The sequence below is a fragment of the Hypanus sabinus genome, chromosome 5 (assembly GCF_030144855.1).
Source record: "Hypanus sabinus isolate sHypSab1 chromosome 5, sHypSab1.hap1, whole genome shotgun sequence".
Lineage (NCBI taxonomy): Eukaryota > Metazoa > Chordata > Chondrichthyes > Myliobatiformes > Dasyatidae > Hypanus > Hypanus sabinus.
This window is the reverse complement of record NC_082710.1, coordinates 22,516,451-22,532,806: the sequence shown is the minus strand read 5'-3', so window position 1 is coordinate 22,532,806 and position 16,356 is coordinate 22,516,451. Positions and strand designations below refer to the sequence as shown.

General features: G+C 38.8%; 1 protein-coding gene across 1 annotated transcript in view; it reads right to left on the bottom strand.

Moving 5' to 3' along the window:
- camk4 (calcium/calmodulin-dependent protein kinase IV) overlaps positions 1-16,356 on the bottom strand; it is an 80,468-nt gene that overhangs the window by 36,318 nt on the left and 27,794 nt on the right. The window contains exons 3-5 of the mRNA XM_059969264.1: positions 14,397-14,459; positions 11,903-11,985; positions 11,148-11,220 (exon numbers count right to left, since the gene is read on the bottom strand). Coding sequence (XP_059825247.1) covers positions 11,148-11,220; positions 11,903-11,985; positions 14,397-14,459 — 219 coding nt within the window. The remainder of the gene's footprint in view (positions 1-11,147; positions 11,221-11,902; positions 11,986-14,396; positions 14,460-16,356) is intronic.

The window sequence follows — 16,356 nt, the reverse complement described above, 5'->3', positions numbered from 1 at the left end:
TAACATTGTAAATCAGCAAATTGTTTGTTATGCCTTCCTCTTGCTGTGAAAACAGAGACACCTCTTTCTCCCTTATTAGAGGGAGGGAGGGGGGAGGAGAGAGAGGGGGTAGGGGGAGAGAATGAGAGGGGGAAGAGAGGGGGAGAGAGAGAGAGAGAGAGAGAGAGACACACACACAGTGGTATGTCGAATACCGGGTGAACTAGTCGTCTTTGGGGTAAGAGCAAGTTTGTGTTTTGCTGGTGCTTTGCTCACGCTTCAGTGCTCGGTGGCAGGTGCCGATGCTTTTTTTTTGCCGGGGGGGGGGGATTGTTGCTTGCTGCCACTTACGCGTGGGAGGGAGGGGTAGCTGGGTGGGACTTTGGGATTCTAACATTTAACTGTCATTCGTTCTTTGGGGGCACTCCTCTGTTTTCATGCATGGTTGTGAAGAAAAAGCATTTTGGGGTGTATATTGTATACATTTCTCTGACATTAAATGTACCTTTCAAACCTTTGAAGTCCATTAATCCTATAATCCAAATCATTGACATACATCGTAAAGAGCAGCGTTCCCTACACTGACCTGTGGAATTCCACGGGTAACCGGCAGCCAACCAAAATAGGATCCGTTTATTCCCACTCTGTTTCCTGCTAATCAGCCAATGCTCCACCCATGCTAGTAATTCCCCTGTAATTCCATGGGCTCTTATCTTGCTAAGCAGCCTCATGTGTGACACCTTGTCAAAGGCCTTCTGAAAATCAAAGTACACCACATCTACTGCATCTCCTTTGTTTACTCTGCTTGTAATTTCCTCAAAAAAATTGAGGTAGGTTAGTCAGGATTTTCCTTTCAGGAAACCATGCTGGCTTTGGCCTATCCTGTTACATGCCTCCAGGTACTCTGTAACTTCATCCCTAGCAATTGATTCCAACAACTTCCCAGCCACTGATATCAGGCTAACAGGTCTATAGTTTCCTTTCTACTGCCTCCCACCCTTCTTAAATAGCAGAGTAACACTTGCAATTTTCCAGTCATCCGGTACAATGCCAGAAACAATCGATTCTTGAAAGATCATTGTTAATGCCTCTGCAATCTCTCCACAGCTACTTCCTTCAGAGCCTGAACGAAGGTGCATTCCATCAGGTCCAGGAGATGTATCACCCTCAGACCATTAAGCTTCCTGAGCACCTTCTCAGTTGTAATTTTCACTGCACAAACTTCACTTCTCTGACACTCTTGAATGTCTGGTATACTGCAGATGTCTTGCACTGAAGACTGATGCAAAATATGCAATCAGTTCCTCTTTCATCTCTGTCTCTCTCATTACAATATCTCCAGTATCATTTTCTATTGGTCCTATACCTACCGTCAGCTCTTTTTTACCCTTTATATACTTAAAAAAGCTTTTAGTATCTTCTTTGATATTAGTCACCAGCTTCTTTTCACAATTCATCTTTTCCTTCCTAATGATCTTCTTAGTTTCCTTCCGTAAGTTTTTTTAAGCTTCCCAATCCTCCATCTTCCCACTAGCTTTGGCTTCCTTGTATGCCCTCTCTTTTGCTTTTACTTTGGCTCTGACTTCACTTGTCAGCTACGATGGTGTCCTTCTTCCATTTGAAAATGTCTTCTTATTTGGAATATATCTGTGTTGCACTTGCCTCATTTTTCACAGAAACTCTAGCCATTGCTGCTCTGCTGTCCTTACTGCAAATGTCCCTTTCCAGTCAACCTTGGCCAGTTCCCCTCTCATACCATTGTGATTTCCTTTATTCCACTGAAATACCGACCAATTGGAAATCAGTTTCTCCTTCTCAAATTTCAAAGTGAACTTAAACGTATTGTGATCACTGTTCCCCAAGGATTCCTTAACCTTAAGCTCTCTTATCACCACTGGATGATTGCACAACACCCAATCCAGCACAACCAATCCCCTAGTGGGCTCAGCAACAAGCTGTTGTAAAAAGCCATTCTACAAATTCTCTTTCTTGAGGTCTAGTACTGGTCTGGTTTTCCTGATCCACTTTCATGTTAAAATCCCCAACGATTATCATGACATTACCCTTCTGACACGCCTTTTCTATCTCCTGCTGTAATTTGTAATCTACAACCCGACTGCTGTTTGGAGGCCTGTATGCAACTGCCATTACAGTCCTTTTACCCTTGCCATTTCTTAAGTCAACCCATAGAGACTCTACACCTTCCAATCCTATGTCATCCTTTTCTAATGATTTAATACTATTTCTTATACACAGGGCCACACCACCCCCTCTGCCTACTAACCTATCTTTCCAATACACTGTATATTCTTGGACATTCAACTCACAATGGCAGCCATCCTTTAGCCAAGTTTCAGAGATGGTCACACTCTTACTTGCCAATCTGTAGCTGAATTTCAAGATCGTCCATTTTATTCCTTATGCTGCTTGCATTCAAATATAACACCTTCAGTCCAGTTTTTGTTTCTTTCTATTGTAAGTCATCCCACTGGCTGTGATAATGCCTCATCTCCTGCCTGTCCTTCCAATCACCTCTGTTGCATGCTATGCTTGATTTATTTGCTTTCCCCCTTCCTCAGCCCTAACACTCCGGTTCCCATCCCCCTGCCAAATTAATTTAAACCCTCCCTAACAGCTCTATTAAACCTGTCTGCTAGGATATTGGACCCCTTTGGGTTCAGGTGTAACCCGTCCTTTTTGCACAGGTCATACCTCCCTCCAATGATCCAGGAACCCGAAGCCCTGCCCCCTACACCAGTCTCCCAGCCATGTATTAATATGCCTGATCATGCTATTGTTGTGCTATTACTACCCTGGAGGTCCTGCTTTTTAGCTTCCTACCCAACTCCCTGAATTCTCTCTTCAGGACCTCCTCCCTTTTTCTACCTATGTCATTGGTACCAATGTGTACCAAGACTCACCCACTCCCTTCAGAACACTCTGCACCTGACCTGAGACATCCCGTACCCTGGCACCTGGGAGGCAATAAACCATGTGGGTATCTCTATCAGGTTGACAGAACCTCCTGTCTGTTCCCCTCACTATGGAATCCCCTATGACTACCACATTCCTCATTTTCTTCTCTTCCTTCTGCACGATGGAACCAGGATCAGTGCCAGAGACCCATTCGCCATGGTTGTCCCGTCAGGTATCTCCCCCTCAACTGCATCCAAAACAAGGTAACGATTACTGAGGGGGATGGCCACAGGGGTGCTCTCTACTACCTGAACTCTTCCCTGACAGTCACAATTATTTTACGCATAATAATTCTAATATAAGATTAAAATTTTCAGAACACTTCTTGTTTTCCAAAGGATTCTGATCCATCCAAATTAAGTAGGACTACTATTTAAATAAGCATGCAATTTTCTGATATACAGTGCCCATAAAAAGTTTTTAGCCCTTTTGGAAGTTTTCATGTTTTATTGTCTTGCAACATTGAATCACAGTGGATTTAATTTGGCTATTTTGACATTGATCAACAGAGAAGACTTTTCTGTCAAACTGAAAACAAATTTCTACAAATTGGTCTGAATTTATTATAATTATTAAACACAAAATAATTGATTGCATTATTACTCGCCTCCTTCAAGTCAATATTTAGTAGATGCAGCTTTGGCAGCAATTATAGCCTTGAGTCTGTGTGGGTAGGTATCTATTAGCTTTGCAGATCTGGACACTAAAAAACAGCTCAAGTTCTGTCAGATTGCATGGGTTGTGAGTGAACAGCCCTTTTCAAGTCTAGCCACAAATTGTCAATTGGATTAAGCCACTCCAGGACATAAACTTTGTTGTTTTTAAGCCATTCCTGTGTAGCCTTTTTTTTATACTTGGGATTATTGACTTGCTGGAAAACAAATCTTCTCCCAAGTCACAGTTCTCTTGAAGACTACATCAGTTTTCCTCCAGGATTTCCCTGTACTTTGCTGCATTCATTTTACCCTCTACCTTCACAATCCATCCAGGGAGTGCAGCAGTAAAGTATCCCCACAGTATGATGCAGCCGCCACCATGCTTCATGGTAAGGATGGTGTGTTTTTGATGATGTGTGTTGTCTGGCTTACGCCAAACAGTGTTTAGTTTGATGGCCAAAAAGCTCAATTTTTCCGACCATAGAAACTTCTTCCAGCTGACTTCAGGGTCTCCCACATGCTTCCTGGAAAACTCTAGCCAAGATTTCAAGTGATTTTTTTTTCCAACAATGGCTTTCTCTTTTCCACTCCCCATAAAGCTGTGACTAGTGAAACACCCGGGCAACAGTTGTTGTATGTGCAGTCTCTCCCATCTCAGCCATTGAAGCTTGTAACTCTTCTTGAGTTGTCATAAGTGTCTTGGTGCCCTCCCTTACTTGTCCCCTTCTTGCACGATCAGTTTTTGAGGATGGCCTGCTCAAGGCAGATTTATAGCAGTGCTATATTCTTCCCATTTCTTGATGATTGACTTAACTGTACTCCAAGGGATATTCAGTGGCTTGGAAATTTTCTTGTATCCATCTCTTGACTTGTGCTTTTCAATTACTTTTTTACAGATTTGCTTGGAGTGTTCTTTTGCCTTCATGATATAGTTTTTGCCAGGATACTAACTCACTAGCACTTGAGCCTTCCAGATACAGGTGTATTTTTAGTACAATTAGTTGAGACATCTTGACTGCACACGGTGATCTCTATTTAACTAAAACCAATTATGTGACTTCTAAAACCAATTGGCTACACCACTGATGATTTGGTGTGTCATATTAAAGGGGGTGAATACTTTTGCAATCAATTATTTTGTATTTTATATTTGTAATTAACTAAGATCACTTTGTAGAGATCTGTTTTCACTTTGACACGAGTCTTTTTCTGTTGATCAGCATCCAAAAAGCCAAATTAAGTCCACCGTTATTCAATTTTGTAAAACAAGCAAACATGAAAACCTCCCGGGGGGGGGGGGGGTGAATACCTTTTATAGCCACTATATAACGCATGCATGTACTGTATATTTGAAAGGCTAGCAAAATTTGTTCTTCATTGACAAAAAGTTAAACTTTACTACTGCTCCAGTATTAAATAAACACTTGCTGCTTTAACTTGAGTATTGCTTATTTTTAAATAGTTAAAAGAATTAACATGACTTCATGAGAATGAAATAGATTTCTAAAAAAAAGGTTTAATTTAATAGGTTTACAGCTTAGTAACAGATGGCATCGGATTTACTAATTCCCAAATGATCACTGGCTCAGATAAGTTGACTAAAAAGATTTAGTAGAATTTTATTTAATAATAGAGTACAACCAAAACAATATAATATGTTCAAAATATGGTTTTCATGACAGTAGGTGCAATTTTTCAATATCATAGTTGCAGTAGAGATTTAAAAACCTCAATGTTTTCAAAATGTTGAATAATGTCAGCATTGTCACGTAGTTATATTAGAAACAACAAATGGTGACACTATCATGCTGTACACTAGAATTACTCTACTGCTTAAGTATTATAACCTACTAAATTACCTAATATATTTAAGCATATACATATGTTTTTTTTTCAAATTTAAGAATTTCTGCACATAAATTCTGTCTATTCTGCACATTATTTGTTGTCCATGTCATATGTCACACCCACCATGTTTTTTCTCAGCTTTTTTTTAGCTGAAACCTTTTGGGAAAGCCAACAGAGTATAACAATCATAATGGTTGCTTATGTGTTTGTTTTATGAATACATCACAAGATAAGCAACCCACCTGCGTTATACTGCTACCGATCATTACATGGGGATTTTAATAGGTTTACAACTTAGTAACAGACAGCATCAGATTAACCATATAACAATTAGAGCACGGAAACAAGCCATCTCGGCCCTTCTAGTCCGTGCCGAATGCTTATTCTCATTTAGTCCCACCTACCTGCACTCAGACCATAACCCTCCATTCCTTTCCTGTCCATATACCTATCCAATTTTTTTTTAAATGACAAAATCGAACCTGCCTCTACCACTTCTACTGGAAGCTCATTCCACACAGCTACCACTCTCTGAGTAAAGAAGTTCCCCCTCGTGTTACCCCTAAACTTTTGCCCTCTAACTCTCAACTCATGTCCTCTTGTTTGAATCTCCCCTACTCTCAATGGAAAAAGCCTATCCACATCAACTCTATCTATCCCCCTCATAATTTTAAATACCTCTATCAAGTCTCCCCTCAACCTTCTATGCTCCAATGAATAGAGACCTAACTTGTTCAACCTTTCTCTGTAACTTAGGTGCTGAAACCCAGGTAATATTTTAGTACATCTCCTCTGTACTCTCTCTATTTTGTTGACATCTCTCGTATAATTTGGTGACCAGAACTGTACACAATGTTTACTGGCTCAGATCAGCTGATGGCTGACTACCTTGGCATTAGATTTACACATAAACCATAGCTGATGATGCCTAATATTCCTGATTGTGGGGAGCTAGTAAAATACTTTTCAATAAAAGTAATTGAGAATTTGAGATCATGAGAACCTATACAGATTGAAGAGGAGGAGGTGCTTGCTATCTTGAGGCAAATCAGAGTAGGTAAATCCCCAGGACCTGACAGGGTATTCCCTTGGACCTTGAAGGAGACTAGTGTTGAAATTGCAGGGGCCTTGGCAGATATATTTAAAATGTCCATATCTATGTGTGAGGTGCCAGAGGATTGGAGGATAGCTCATGGTGTTCAGTTGTTTAAAATTAGCTCTAAAAGTAATCTGGGAAATTACAGGCTGGTAAATTTGACGTCAGTAGTAGGTAAATTATTGGAAGTAGTACTAAGAGATAGGATCTACAAGTATTTAGATAGACAGAGACTTATTAGGGAGAGTCAAAACGGCTTTGTGTGTGATAGATCATGTTTAACAAATCTGTTAAGAGTTTTTCAAGGAGGTTACAAGGAAAGTGGGTGAAGGGAAGGCAGTGGATGTTGTATACATGGACTTTAGTAAGGCCTTTGACAAGGTCCCACATGGGAGGTTAGTTAGGAAGACTCAGTCACTAGGTATACATGGTGAGGTAGTAAATTGGATTAGCCATTGGCTCAATGGGAGAAGCCAGAGAGTGGTAGTGGAGGATTGCTTCTCTGAGTGGAGGCCTGTGACTAGTGGTGCGCCACAGGGATCAGTGCTGGGTCCATTGTTATTTGTCATCAATATCAATGATCTGGATGATAATGTGGTAAATTGGATCAGCAAATTTGCTGATGATACAAAGATTGGAGGTGTACTGGACAGTAAGGAAGGTTTTCAAAGCTTGCAGAGGGATCTCGACCAGCTGGAAAAAATGGGCTGAAAAATGGCAGATGTAGTTTAATACAGAAGTGTGAGGTATTGCACTTGGGAAGGAAAAACCAAGGTAGAACATACAAGGCAAATGGTAGGGCACTGAGCAGTAGAACAGAGGGATCTAGGAATACAGATACAAAATTCCCTAAAAGTGGCGTCACAGGCAGTTAGGGTAGTAAAGACAGCTTTTGGTACATTGGCCTTTTAAATCCAAGTATTGAGCATAAGAGTTGGAACGTTATGGTGAGGTTGTATAAGGCATTGGTGAGGCCAAATTTGGAGTATTGTGTGCAGTTTTGGTCACTGAATTACAGAAAGGATATTAATAAGGTTGAAAGAGTGCAGAGAAGGTTTACAAGGATGTTGCCGGGACTTGAGAAACTGAGTTACAGAGAAAGGTTGAATAGGTTAGGATTTTATTCCCTGGAGCTTGATAGAGGTATGTAAAATTATGGTGCGTAGAGATAAGAGTGAATGCAAGCAGGCTTTTTTCACTGAGGTTAGGGGAGAAAAAAACCAGAGAACATGGGTTAAGGGGGAAAAGTTTAAAGGAAACATTGGGGGGGCTTCTTTACACAGAGAGTGGTGGGAGTGTGGAATGAGCTGCCAGATGAAGTGGTAAATTCAGGCTCACTTTTAACCTTTAAGAAAAACTTGGATAGGTACATGGATGAGAGGTGTATGGAGGGATATGGGCCAGGTGCAGGTCAGTGGGACTAGGCAGAAAAATGGTTCGGCACAGCCAAGAAGGGCCAAAAGGCCTGTTTCTGTACTGTAATGTTCTATGGTTCTATGGGATTGGAAGTTTTCTGACGAGTTTGTGATGCCTCAATCACTGATTAAGTATTTGTAGTTCCTGCATTAGTTGAGGTTGCATGCAGAAGTCCCACTCCTGTTACTCATAAACCGCTTGAATTACTGAACCAAACATCAAATTACTTTATCTTTAGGTGAACTACCTGCTTCTGTTTTGTTGGGTCCAAATACTCCAGGTGTGGGCTTACCAGGGCCCTGTATAACTGCAGAAGGACCCCTTTGCTCCTATACTCATCTCCCCTTGTTATGAAAGCCAACATGCCATTAGCTTTCTTCACTGCCTGCTGTACCTGCATGCTTACTTACAGTGACTGATTTAGAAGAACACCTAGATCTTGTTGTACTTCCCCTTTTCCTAACTCGACACCATTCAGATAGTAATCTGCCTTCCTGTTCTTGCCACCAAAGTGGCAAGAGCCACCTCACATTTATCCACATTAAACTGCATCTGCCCACTCACCCAACTTGTCCAAGTCACCCTGCATTCTCCTAACATCCTCCTCATATTTCACACTGCCACCCAGCTGCTTCAAAAACAGGGCCAAGTTAAACAAATATCTGCAATTTCATCAGCATGTTTTCGTACCCAAGGGTGGAATCTCTAGAGTCTAGAGGTCTATTGATCTTCCTTATTTTCTTGATAACCCTATCAAGGATATAATGTGCCTAATGAAGTTTTTGACACGTGTCAACCCATTTTAATAAGGCTGGCATAACATAAAAGGTATGTCTCGTAAATGAGACCTAGAACAAGAAAAAAAATCTGATTTTTATGATTCTTTAGAATGCAAGGTTGAAACAAGAAAACAATGATTTAAAATATAATCCCATCACATAAATTAGTTTATATCTTTGCTCACATCCCAGTCTGTACATACCCTCTTCTTAGGCAGTTCTATGGGATCAAGCATTCCATTCTATATTTTTCTGTGTTCTGAAATAGCTAAAGGGACTGATGAAGAAACTGTTTATTCTTCCACATACAGCAGTAGCAATGACTGAAGTGCTGCACTTTTTTTGCCACTTACAGTATGTAGGCTTCTACATGTTCTTGATGGATGGCCCAATGGTTCTGAATACCATTCTGAAGTCCTCTTCTCCTGTTTTGTATGGTTGTGTGCCAGTTGATCCCAGGAGTGAGTGGATATGTTGCACTTTTTTTCCCCAAGAAAGGATTAAGAGCATCATTGAACCTTTCTTTCCATTTAACTGATAATCTTCTCCAACAAAAGATCTCAGAATACAGGGTCTATTTTCAGAGTTTGTTATCCTGAAATGTTCAGCTCAATTTAGAGTAAGGAAGAGACCCAGTGGTGCAGGATACCTAGTAGAGGATACTGGCATGTTTTAATTATCATCCAGTGAATTTGGAGCATATTATGCAGATGGCATTTGTGGCATTTTTCTCAATGGCTTAAGATGTCTGCTGTAGGTCACCTATTTAGAATCATAGAGCACAGAAGTAATCAATGGTGCTTGGTGGACTGTGAGTTTTGTGACACCATGCAGGTCTTAATTTTGAAATACTCTTTTCACTAACTGGCAAGGTTGAACTGGCACATTGAAGACAATAGTGAATTTCATCATTGATACCTGCCATTGTCGAGAGGGAATTCTGAGATATGGTAAGTTGTCTATGTTTTTCATCACAAAGAAAATTCAGTGTTAGTACTTAAAAGAGAGATATTTGGCTTCAGCCAATGTCACCGAGGATATTCACTAAGGTCACCTACAGACTTTTCTGTGGAAAGCAAATATCGGTTTTTGTATTACCTTAGTGCCTGATCTATATACCGTTCCTCTTTGCATTCCTGTCAGTGGGCATAATGCAATTATTTTAAAGTTAGTCACTCAATCGTGTGAGTTTTATACAAAACCCAGTCCAAATTAATTATGCAGCTCAGAAGCAGACCTTCAGCCCATAATGGCCATGCTGGCCATCAAGTAATGCCATTTACCAGAACTTGTGCTACAGCCTATATCCTGGTGAGTCAAGTACTCATTTTGATAATGAATTGTTGTGAAAGTACCTGCTTTCACCACCTACTTGGATACTGAACATTTTGCCATGAATCATCCTTAAATTCCCAGTATAATTTCTATGTCAAAAAAAAAGATTATACTATTCCTGTACAATTTGCCATTTTCTTCAGCACTAAAATGGGTCCCTCTACTAGGCCTTCTTTGCCTTTTGTCTTTTAGATGCAACCAACATAGCAATTACTGTTTCCCCACACCTGATGACAATTCCGCCCCAATGAACCTACAATACACCATTGTTGTTCCTCTCCATGTCTTGTGGTGCATTGGTAGCAACTTTGCTGTTTCTTTTTATTTGTCTGTATTTTTACAAGGCTGAGTTGCTAGCTCGATGTTCAACCCTGAATAGATGGAAAGCATGAAAGGAGGCAGCTGGATTCGAACCCATGACCTCTTGCCTCGAAGTCCAGTGCAGATGCCACTAGACCATTGGGCCAGTTTCCAATCCAGGATCATGCCCAACCTTCCAAGACTTGACTCCATAATCTTCTGAGGAACAGAGCCCTGAAGTCATGACAAACCAAGGTACTTGATATCCTCCCCACTCAGCTTACATAACTCAATATCTTCAAGTTCTTTGTCACTATCCACCACAACTTAATGCAGCTCTGATGAACCTCTCACCTTGCAACAAAGCAAAAGGCTCTGATGCTTTCAAACCTGCCCCACTGCCATGAGAGTGTAAAGGTTCTGATGTCTCAACCTATATCACTACAGAAGTCCTACTGGGATAATAAACATAACGTAGTCCTGGTCCTCCAGATCCTTGTCTCAGGGTCAAATGGTACTTTTTCCAATTACAGGAGTCTGCACCTCAGGTTTGTAGCAAAGGCTGCTGACAAAATAGTGTGAGCCCTGCAGAAACAACCCCCCCCAACATACCCTTCTGGGTTCACTACCTTTTCTATTTCACATCTTGATAGGGTAGCAGTTAATTTGTTATTTGAAATAAGCAGTATAAAACAGTAAACAATCAAAATCAGCATGCTCAAGCTTACAGAGCAACAGGGAATAACAGTAAAGAAAACTTACAGCAACAGCTTCCAGGATTTGTCTGACAACGTCTGCAGCATCTTTCTCACTGTAATAACCCCTTTCAACAATCCTACAAAATGCAAAATCTGTTAGTGAATCCAAATCACTATTTTTACATTAATCTATTAGCATTTATAAAAATTTGATAAGTTACAGATGGAGCACCTGAATAAGGAAGCAGACTTTGGAGAATTCAGGGAAACAGGTAAGTGAAAATCTCATGGAGATCTCCATAAATAAAGAGGTACATGAGGCCTTCTCCACCATAAGAGTGGCCTCATCATAGCAAAGGCCATGGACTGACATGTCAAAACAGCAATGGGGATAGGAATTAAAATTGCTGGCCACCAGGAAATTCGATTTTCAATAGATGAGGCAGCAGTGCTCAACAAAACGGTCCCCCAGTATACATTCACATGCTAAGATAGGAAAACTATCATCTGTATCATTATGAATCAGAATCAAGTTTATTATCACCAACATGTGATGTGAAATTTGTTTACTTTGCAGTAGCAGTTCAATGCAATACATAATCTAGCAGAGAAAAAATAATAATAAACAAGTAAATCAATTATGTATATAGAATAGATTAAAAAATGTGCAAAAACAGAAATAATGTATATTTTTTTAAAAAGTGAATGTAAATTTTAAAAGGCTAATTTCCATGACACAATGCCAAATCTTGGCATTGACAGAAGTTATAGAAAACTCGTACTGCATCTTCTGAATTAAAAAAAACACAAATCAGAGACCTGTCAAATAGTTCTCCTCCAGTCACCAGCTCCAGGACTAAGTTAATCTCTAATGGAGTCTCAAAGATCTCTTTCAGTCTAATCTGTAAAAGGAGTTAGTTGTTAAGAAAAAACATGGAAAGCTTTCATTATTAATCTAATATTTGCTCCACTAAACACTGAAGATTACATACTGTAGCAATAAAAAGGTTTGTATAGAAAAGGTCAACTAGCCCATATCTCATATCTCTTCATCTAAATCTTTCGTTCCCTTCTCCCAAATATTCTTGTATTCTGAAGTATGTCCATGCTATTTGTTCCATCCAGTCCCCATGGTTGTGAATTCTCCCAGCCCTTTGGGCATACAATATCAACAAAACTGGTTACGGGTTCGGTATTTATTCCCAGTTTTTAATCGTATAAGAACTAAAAATACAGAAGGCACTACTTTTGATGTATGGCCTTGCTTGGGTTGTGTCTAAAATCCTTTACACATGAGATTATTTCTATGAGAATAGGATAACTAGATTTCATGACCACCAAAGAGATAATAAGGCCAAAAAGGAATGTAGAGGAAAAAGATGACAAGAGATGTTAAAATAAACATGGAAATATTATGGTTAAGAGCAATGTATTCCCTTGAAAATGGATAGGAGTGATACTGTACCCAAAGATGTAACAGGCATGTTGAGTAAGTACTTCTTTCTAGTGAACAATTACCAAATGCTGATCATCTTAAAAAACCTAACAATCCATCAGGATGAGTACTCACCAAATCATTTTGCTGATTGTTGATATCAAATGTGTGATGTAGTAAAAATGACTTTAAACTAAAGTCAATATAATCATCAGCAGAATGGTCAATAATTAGGAGGCACAGGCTTATGTTAATTGGTGGAATTGGAAGGAAGTGAGGAAATAAGATTTTCACCAAAAGACAAGTAGGTTTAGAGCTTCACTATATTAAAGGGTATGGAGCCAAAAGCCTTCTCACATTTAAAAGATACCTTGATAACAGCTTGGGGAGATATAAACAGTGAGGAATAGTTTAAATAGTTCCATTTTTGGTATGCATAAACATAATGAATTGAATGGCTTCCTCCTGTGCTACAAATTACTATGAAGTTAAGAAAAGTAAATGGAATTATGTCACCGATTAGCTTTGTCACAATGAATCTCTGTTATTCCAAATGTGGAGAGAGTAAAATAGAATTAGTATAAATGAGTGCTTGATGATTCATAGAACCCAGTAGCTGCCGAAAGGACTGTTTTTGCACTCTATACTGTACTCTACGATTCTATGAAATGAGTAAAATAAGGGCACTACTCACAAAAGAAACAAATAAAAATCATGTTCTGATCAATGTAATTCATTCAACTTCACTTCCAAGAAACTTGTCAATTTTCAGCACATTTGGAGACACCATGATTTTAAATGGCCAATTTTCGGCAATTCCGAGGCCACCCATCCAAAATTAGTAGACGGCTCCTTTATAATAAAAGGCTGAACTCTGACGATATTATTCAGACTCTAATGCAATTTAAACTCGTAATTAACAGTGCCATAAGTTACAATTACAATTGAACCTAAATCATGAAAATGGCAAGCAGATTTGGGAGAAATGACATGCATAATTTGGTAAAGATTTTCCTAAAAAGCAGAAAAGCAGGTATTATTCACTCAAACTCACAGGAAACCTGAGGTATTCTGTCACTGATACCTTATTCTTGACCATAAGCCTCTTATCAATCCAGCTGAGCTTTAATTTCCTCATAGGCGTCACACAGAGAAGGAAGAGGTGATTTAGTACCTGGCACAGGCCTCACAAATCATACTTACAATATGAGGTACAATCAAGCCTAAAAAAATCAATTTTCTTAATTAAGAGTGCCTAATAAAATAAAACTATTACAAATTATAGGTCCAACATAGCAATTTGTATAGATAATAGACCAATTATTACACCACATTGGATTACATATACTTTACATTCCCTTGTTATCAAGGAAAGACGTTTTGTTGATGATCAAAAGTCTGACAAAATCATTTCCTTTTTCAAAAGGAAATATCAGAGAACATACTGATGAAAACAATTTGTCCTTGTTTATCTACTTAGAATGGTAAGTGCTAATGCTTTTAAATGCAGGTTCATATCAAAATGACACAGAAGAAGATTATGTTTAGCTGGGTAGTCAACTTAAATCAAAGCATTTCAAAGTATGGAATACTTATTATTGACACTTTAAATTAATAATGATAAATTAATAAATAAGCATTATTAAAAACAAATTTATTAGTGAATACCCAATTAACTGACCTGGCTGTGTGTTAACTTGTAGTCACAACTCTTATATTACAAGCTTTTTATTTTGGTTGTATCTTGCTTTATAACAGCATAAAATGGGGAAGTCTTTACATAAATACACTCTTTTAAGCACATTATGCAAAAATATTGGAAAATAGTATTAATGAGAATGTTAAATATTTATGCTGAATATAGTAAATCATACTTACAATATTGGGATGGGAGAGTCGAAGTAGAATTCCTATTTCAGTTCGAACTATCTTTTTATCTATCTGTGAAAAAGTATAATGTAAAATACAACTAAGCTTTGAGAAATGAGAATGTAATTATTAACCGTTCAAACTTCTTTTCTAAATGTGATGGATATTCACTGTCCAGATCCGGCTTGCAGAGGGGGTGCTTTTCGCCAAGCTCAGCTTTCTAACAAAGCAGCTGCCACTTCCAGGGATCAAAGAGATGTTTTTGAGTAAGTTAAAATTCCAACCAATATTCCTTACTCAGCTTCTTGTCATAAACAAGAACCAGTCTTTGGTTCTTAATGCAAATTGCAAGCAATAATCAATCTGAAGTTAAAAGGACAGATTTGCAAAGAAATAGTACTACCTATAGAGCACAGGATGCATCTCTTGAACTCAAGAGATGCAGTTTAACACAATGGGGTTATGTTAATTTGGCCTGCATCACGCCAGGCAACACTGGCTAAGTTATTTAGTTCAGGGAAGCTTGCAAACCAAACTAATACTATCACTTAGTGTATCAAAAGCTGATTTAACAATATTTGGGGAATTTGTGAAGTCAAAGAGTCAGCCCTTGCAGCATTAATTGTGGATATTTGGGATCTCTATCGCCAGAAGCTTTTAGACCAGGAATTCATAACCTGGGGTCCACAACGCTTTTGGTTAATGATAAGGCTCCATAGCATAAAAAAGGTCTAAAACAGGGGTTCCCAACCATCTGTGTGAAGTCATCGAGTGGCAAAAAACAGTATAAATGTAAGAGCAATTGTTAGGATGGTCAAGGAGTGATAAGATAATGATTGAAAGCTGAGGTGACCAGAAAACATCCCTCTGCTTTTGATTTCTGCGACAGACCACCTCTTTTTAGCTTATAGACATCGTGCCTGTGTTCCAGAAATCATTTGTGCTTTAGAAATCACTTGTAATTTGGACATTTTATATAAGATAGAAATCCTTTGAGTTTTAAATGTGTTTGAAGAATTTTATCTAAATTTAAATATGTATCACATAAAATAAATGAACTGTTTAAACAACTTTACTAGCTGGAAGTTTATCCTCCTTGCTAGTGAGGGAGGACCACTGCTCAAATAGTGGTTATTGGCAGCTAAATTCGTCAAGGAGGATAAGCAGGGAAGTGATCTAGTTTTTCCACGTGTAGATAGCTACAGTATAGCCTCCATTTAGTGAGGGTATCCATAGCTATCTACTGTATGTCGGATAGGTTTAAGATCTTTGAGTTCAGAACATTGCCATTACGTAAGTCAAAATTCTTGTTCACCTGTTCTGGATTGTATTTCTTATGGCATAGACACAAGAGGCAGCTGTTGCTGGAACCTGGAGGAACAAAGTGCTGGAGGAACTCAGCAAGTCAGACAGCACATTTGGAGAGAAAAGGACAGTCAATATTTATGTTGACTTCACCCAATGCTTGACCCAACGCATCGATTGCCCATTTCTTTCTATAGATACAGCCTGACCCACTGAGTACTTCCTGCATTTTGAGTGTCTCTTCAAGTTTACAATAGTGGATACTTCAAAGCAGTTGAAATAAATCAAAAACTGGTATTTTAAATACAGTTCTATAATTAAACAGTGAGGGATTTTATTCCATTCAAATACAACACTAAGCAAGCTATGAAAGAAAGTACCAGAAATATTAATTCACTATTCCACTTTGTTTTACTGAGTGATACAACAAGTGCACAAGACATCAGATGATATGAGTAATGAAATAAATGCATTGAGAATAGGGAATGAATGTTAAGTAAATAATATTTTTGTAGCATGGAACATGGTTTGGGAATTATAGACCTGTGTGCTTAACACTGATCATAGAAAACAATCAAATCTCTACTAAAGAAAATAACCAGAGAAAAAACTTATATCATGGAGGCACCACACACAAAATGCCAGAGGAACTCGGCAGGTCACA